Source organism: Liolophura sinensis, chromosome 13 (genome assembly GCF_032854445.1).
Source record: "Liolophura sinensis isolate JHLJ2023 chromosome 13, CUHK_Ljap_v2, whole genome shotgun sequence".
NCBI lineage: Eukaryota > Metazoa > Mollusca > Polyplacophora > Chitonida > Chitonidae > Liolophura > Liolophura sinensis.
Window position 1 is genome coordinate 5,332,929 of NC_088307.1, and position 7,158 is coordinate 5,340,086.

At 40.5% G+C, this 7,158-nt stretch overlaps 1 protein-coding gene across 2 annotated transcripts in view; it reads left to right on the forward strand.

Moving 5' to 3' along the window:
- Nucleotides 1-7,158, forward strand: part of LOC135480479 (uncharacterized) — a 37,802-nt gene extending 30,644 nt beyond the window's left edge. For both annotated transcript variants that reach the window (XM_064760320.1, XM_064760319.1), the window contains exons 10-12: nucleotides 703-1,178; nucleotides 3,713-3,800; nucleotides 4,524-7,158. In XM_064760320.1, the coding sequence (XP_064616390.1) occupies nucleotides 703-1,178; nucleotides 3,713-3,800; nucleotides 4,524-5,367 (1,408 nt within the window). In that variant the 3' untranslated portion in view covers nucleotides 5,368-7,158. The remainder of the gene's footprint in view (nucleotides 1-702; nucleotides 1,179-3,712; nucleotides 3,801-4,523) is intronic.

Sequence of the window (7,158 nt, forward strand, 5' to 3'; positions counted from 1 at the left end):
GAATAGTTTGGCAAGTGCTTGCTTCGTTGTTAGTATGACAATAAACATAGAATGGAACTGTGAAGTCTACCTTCCTTAACTTAAAGGTAGGTAGATGGACGTTTTCCATTGAGTAGTACGCGGATAAACTCCAGGCCTTCCACTTGTAAGCTGAAGAACAGTTCGTCAGCAACTTTACACAGGATGTTGTCTTTGGTGAAAATAAGCCGCCACTGCTGCTCATGGGGGCTTTCATGCAGTGTTCGTTGAGGACAGCTTGCTTTTCACCAATATATGCCGTGCAGCTCTATACCTCACTCATGGGGAGTTCATTAATAACTTGCATGGAGGTCACTGGTTTACTCCTGATACTCCGATTTCATCCCCTGACCTCCACCAGATAATTGAAAACTTCTTGAGCATGGCGTTAAATAGCAAGTAATTTATACATGCAGAACAGGGGCGTGTTTTACGAAGTTGCCTAAAACTTCGCCAGGCATAGCTTCTATGTCGACATATGATGAAGAGATAAGTCACCATATTAAATGTTCTTGACCTAGTGTTGCGACAGCTTTATAAAACGTAACCCAGAGACGTTCAACTATTCATTTTCATACAACATCGACATAAGTCCTTCCTAACACCTTAAGTTGCCTTGGGTTTCAGATGATAATTGAACAAAACTAAACATGATTTTATTTGTGCTTCCATTTTTTTTTGCAGGAGGAAGTATTCGGAAGCCATCGAGTATTTTGAGAATGCTTATCGTGTCCAAGAGGCGTGCGTTAAGACGCATCACGCCCTAGCAGACATCGGTAATGAGATCGCATTTTGCTTGACAGGCCTTGGGCGGGTTCAAGAAGCACGTGACCGATACCAACAAGTGATCAACAGCAGACATAGGTTACAACAACAGGAAGAGCTGAATGCCCTTGTTCTGCAGGCATTTGGCCGTTTGCTTGAAATATCAGATGACGATGACTGGTCAAGGACAGCTGCAGACATGAGCCAGTTCTTGGAGAGTCTTATTGCCGCCGAAGAAACTCTCGACTCTGAGAGGAGTGTAAGGTTCAGAGATAAATTGTACGACATTCAAACACAGATAAATATGAGGGCAAGTGAGCAAGTAGCAGGAAACAACAACCATCAGGAACAGATTGACCTGGCACCAGATATTTCAGTCATGGACCAAGAAAAAGGTACATATCTATTTATTAATACTCGTGAATAGTTCACTTGTACGACGGCGTCTAGCATTATGGTGAGAGGAAACTAAGCCGAGTCCGGAGGAAACCCACGACCATCCACAGGTTGCTGGAAGACCTTCCCACGTACGGCCGGAGAGGAAGCCAGCATGAGCTGGACGATCTCACAGCGACTGCGTTGATGAGAAAGGCATTTGGGGCACTTACAAAATATTGAACCACTTGATGAGCGAGATACCGTTTTCTGCTTGCTTATGATTCATTCGGCACTGTATGGGCCGAAACCGGGTTAACTTGACACGGTGGCCTGATTGGTTATCGTTTGCCAACCATCACATTTTGGCCAGTAGAATGGCTTTTGTGCCGTGCGTTTTAAATTATACTGTATTCCTGCTTAAACTAGGATTCTACCGGTGTTTTGATCATCCCCGAGACCTGGTCCCTTTGCATTGTTTTAGTATGATTTTGTGTTAAATACAGCATTTTTAGTAATTCTAGACCAGTAACGTCTAATAAATTGCAATTAATTTCCCTGTATTATTTTTACCTAATTCTGCTTAAACCATGGTGCTGGAGGCATAGAAATGGCTACAAATTTATGCATTTACATGAACAGTTTGAATAAAACCCTGACTGAGGCAAACTGACAAGATGACGTATTTCAACGGTTACGTGTGACCATTTGCAAGCTATCAAACTGTCGTCGCTGCGCTGGTTTTAATTTCTGTTCTGTACGACTTTAATTATATTATATAGGCCTAGTAAACTGCCGTGGTCTTGAATACAATTAAGACGAATGGTCGAAATAACGATTCCTTCCATCGACTAGAAGAACAGACAGGTTCGTGGGATTAGATTCAAACTTCAGGGATTGCACCAGAGCCATCGTTTTGCGTATCGATATACCGGTATGCTCCACTGAGATGCATCTGTCTTGAATTTAACCCAGAAACTCTTTATGAGCTTCAAAAAAAATTGTTGAATGCTTCTCCTTGCATGATTCCTCCCTAATTTCACACTTTATACACACGTACTTTCTTTGGTGGTTTGTGTTACACGTCGTTTGGGGAATTGGCCTTGCGAATAATAACCCGGAACGTCCATTTTTGTGACGGCTGGTATACGAATGTCTGTTTCGACGCATCTATATCCAACTGAAACGAGGCTTGGGCTTTATGGCTACCGTTTAAACGATTTTCTGTATACTAATGAAAATAGAGTGAATTGTAGTAAAGTGCGGTTATAGGTGTCTTTAAAATTGCATTTCTGCACAAACCTGGATTCTCGTGGAGGACTAAGCATTCCCGAGGTCTGGTGCCTTTTCTTCTTCTTTTTTAAATATGTTTGCATGTAAAAGATTTTGAGTAATTCCAGGTCAGCGACGTCAAATATATTGAAATTAGCATCATTGAATATTCTTAGCTTAATTCTGAATAATCTATGGTGCCAGAGGGCGTGTAATTTGCTTCTATGGAGGCATTTACTTGGAACTTAAAATAAAACCCTAAACGAGATAAATTAAAAAAAAAAAGAGTCCGGATTTCACCGATTACGTGTGACCATTTGCCAACAACAATACCACCATGTCTGCTCTGGTTGGCTCTCTATGGCGTTTTTTTTTTTTAATATCTCGAAATTTGCATGAAGCAGCGACAACTGTAAATACGTTAGTTTGAAACTTTGCGTTCAGATTGGCTGCTTAGAATCTCGAAAACTTTCTTTTGAAACTAACTTGCTACAATCGACCTGGAACCCTCTCTCGTCTTGACGGGTGATATACAGACGTCGGAATACATTAATTTAGTTTAATTTAATTTAATTTAATTTAGAACTAACTTCGTTTTGTGCATCTCTTTTGAAAATTTAATGATTATTTACTGCTTTAATAGTTCTTTCCATGGTGCTATAGAAAATATACTATGAGAACAGAAATCTTCTCATTTAACTATTATTAGGCTCAGTTAGTTAGCGCGCTAGCGCTGCGTAATAACCCAGGAGCTTCTCGCCGATGCAGTCGCTTTGAGTTCAAGTCCAGCTCATGCTGGCTTCCTGTCAGGCCGTACGTGGGAAGGACTCTCAGGAACCTGCGGATGGTATTGGGTTTCCTCCGGGCTACGTCCGGTTTCCTCCCACCATAATGCTGGCCGCCGTCGTATAAGTGAAATATTCTTGAGTATGGCGTAAAACGCCAATCAAATAAATTATATAACTATTATAAAGTAACAGGGATAAAATGCCATTGGTCACAATGTTCTTCTTTTTTACTTTATTACTTTTATTCAAGGTTTCCTGCGGATGATCGTGGGTTTATCCGAGGGTCTGTGCGGCATCCTCCCGCTTCTGACGGATGTCGCATGAGAGAGATATTTTTGAGTGCGACGAAAAACACAATCTGATAAATATTCACAGGTTTTGTGTCTTCGCCTCAACCTCTATCTACCACTCGCTCACTTTATCTCTAACTCACTTAACCAGCCAATCAATCAATCAGTCTATCTATCATTTTAACAAATTCGTATACTTTGCAGCCCAGTGTGACAAAATGGCCGTAAAACAGATGAGTACAGACCGCGAAGACTCCAGAACTGTCAGCCTCGCGAAGAGAATTTCCAAACTGTAAGTGGGTGTGCCATTTTCTAACGCTTCTCTACACGGTTTCATACTTTGTCATCAGTCGAAATCCACTATGTTTATAAATCCGAAACACTCTTGTTTTTAAACAGATCTTCAGTACTTCATAATATTCTTTGGAAAGATACTCCACACAAACTTCATCGCAATCTCTTTTTTATATTTTTCACAGTTAATATAATTCAAAAATCATAGAAACATAGCAATCAGAGAATGTTAATCATGTCAGATGATGGGTAACATAGTTAAAGGTGGTCTGTTCTTTAAGTGGGGGTCTGACAGCAAACTGCGGATGGTCGTGGGTTTGCCCCGGGCTCTACTAGGTTTCCTCCCACCATAATGCTGACCGCCGCCGTATAAGTGAAATATTCTTACGGTGTAAAACAATCAAATAAATAAATAAATTTAAGTCAGTGTGGATCAGAGTAGCTGAATGGAAAGAGTGGTAAATGACAGGGTGATTACATGTCATTGCTGGACAAAAGAACTACGTTCAGAAAATATTCAAACAAGTACCTTTAGTACATAAGCGTGATGCTGTCATGGAGATATGCAATCAGAGCTTGATTCGACATTAGCTTTTGGTTTTTAAGATTGTCGAATGCCCTTTTATGGTTGACAAGTGGTATACGAATGTCGCGCTTGAAGATTAGATTGATTTCTATTCTCGTGAAATATACTGTGATTTGTTTCTGTAATCTGTTGTAGGGAAATGAACCGCAACAATTTGTCTCATACACAGAATGTTGTCAAAGCAGCGCCAAAATGCATCGGCACGACTGATATTTTAACGATGGAGTGTAAAAATGGTACTGGCAGGGATAGCAACGAACGTGGAAGCGACGAGACAGAATGTAAGACTTACCACAGAAAACTCTATGAACTCTCGCGTAAATCCAAAGGAGAGAGTGATCCAAGAACTTCCTCTTCTGCGGACCATAAATATGACGGTCAATATTGTCTGAGAGTTACAGCTACTGACCACGAGTGTCCACGGAGATCACCGGAGGAACACGACGAACGCATGGGTGATAAAACTTCTATGATAGCAAATAGTGCTGAAGATTTATTAAAGGAGATTTCACAGGAAAATCATACTGGCCCAGTGTTTGATGTAGATATGACAGGTTGTAAGTCTTTATATGAAACAAGACAGTTTCCAGAAGACAGAGAGATGTTAAGCGGAACACAAAGAGCATCAAGTGACAACACCTTGTTGAAATGTTGTCCGAACATGGTGCATTCACGAGGATTGCACCAGACTATCACATCTGGATCTCAATCTGGTGAGGACATTGACCTGGGCTTCGCATCAGATCAAATCCAGGTGATGGGTAAAGAAACTCCCTGCTCCGAACCCAATTCAGTGTACAGTGAACATATTCTTGCCGTAACCAACATCGACTGTCCCATGAGAACGGAATTGCCTCAAATAGACTTAGCATCAGAAATCCAAGATGGTAGACCACTTTTGTCTGAGGGCTCCACACTGAAGGGTGAAAGTGTGGTGTTGTCGGATTTAGAGACTCTTAAAGGAGACTTAAAAACTTAAAAAGAAAACTTAAAAACATGACACTATATGCTGAAAGGAGCATATTTGTTCGATGTGGTGGTGCATGCTGCATAATTTTGCGATTTTTCCTCGCCATACACGTAAAGTCTGAAAACGGCAATGCTGGCATAAATCGCTGAGTCCATCGCGTCCTCCATCTTTAATACCCAATAATTTATGCTGGGGGTGTATTGCCTCTACGCCAATGAGAGTCGTTAAAACTGGTGGCTTGTTCGTGTAAACTCGGAACCTGCGCCCAACATTTCGGTTTCCCGATCGTCAAGCGGAAAACGAACTGTACTGTTCGCTACCTTATGGGAAGAAGAGTTCTACCGGAAATGTACGAACTGTACTTCGGCGGTTTCCGACGGCAATTCTCCTACTAGCACAGAAGGCTACAGGACTTAGGCAAAATGGAGTCGCCCACAGCGTATTTTGGTGCTGACTTTATTTATGATTTATCAACTTGAGGTACATGTTAGAATTTTTTCATTGCATGCACCTGCGAGGAAATTCATACTCTTTTTCAATGGTATTTGTTTGATATTTACATTTTCTTCTCCTTGAAACAGATGAATTTCAGAAAGGTGAATCCCAGGAATGTGTAAATATGAATGGAAAAGACGTGACGTAGGCGGTTGTGTTCTGGGGTCTATTTTAGCCCGGCTGTTTTTAACTTACTAAATTAAATCCCATGGCGGGTAACTATACACACTTGACCTACTCAGCCGTTTTGAACGTAACGGCTCTATTTTTCTATTGAAAGCCGTTGCCGTCCTAGTCCAGATCTTATTACAGGTTGTATATTCCCTGTACTGATCTTACCACAGTTGATCCCGTGTACAGATATTACCACACATTGTAGGATTAACCTGAAATACAGATCTTATCGCAGAATGTGCGCTATACAGATCTTGCCCAGTGTGTACCCTGTACTGATCTTACCACAGTTGATCCCGTGTACAGATATTACCACACATTGTAGGCTTAACCTGAAATACAGATCTTATCGCAGAATGTGCGCTATACAGATCTTGCCCAGTGTCTACCCTGTACTGATCTTACCATAGATTGTACAATGTTCTGATCTTGCCACAGATTTTGCCCTGTGCAGATATTAGCACAGATTGTGCCACACTAGTAGTAGTGTCTAAATAAGGACAGATATTTTATGAGAAATTCAGACTTGTAAATCCTCACTTGTAAACTCCGGCTAAAGTCCTTGCACTGCAGTCAGTCATGCAATGACACTCATGTAGGGAATTTTGACACTCATGTAGGGAATTTTGACACTCATGAAGGGAATTTTGACACTCATGTAAGGAATTTCCAAACCATTTGTTTTTCTTCTCTGGGAAACACGTTTAACTTGTCACTTTCTTGACAGTATTAGCCTGCTCTTGCTCGATCTCTCAAAACGTATTTTACACTAACAAGTATTTTGACATAGTTTTATACATATTAGCATACTCTTATAGCAAAAGTATTAGTAGTATGATTTAGTTGTATAAATACTTGTTGGCCTGAGTTTATAGCATGTATTATGATTGTTAGCTTGGCGTTATACTAGTACCCATTCATTATACCCCTTAGTATTAGTTGGAATGAATTTACATTTTGTTAGCATTACACTCAGTTGAAGTATTACCCATTGTTCTCCTATTTGCATTCCGTGTATTATGTTTGTGTGGTAGGTTTTAGAAAGAGATTAGTACTAAGAGAGAATCCTTTTTGAGTGACCGAACACAAATTTCATAATGCCCTGTAATTAGAATCTTTATTATATTTCTT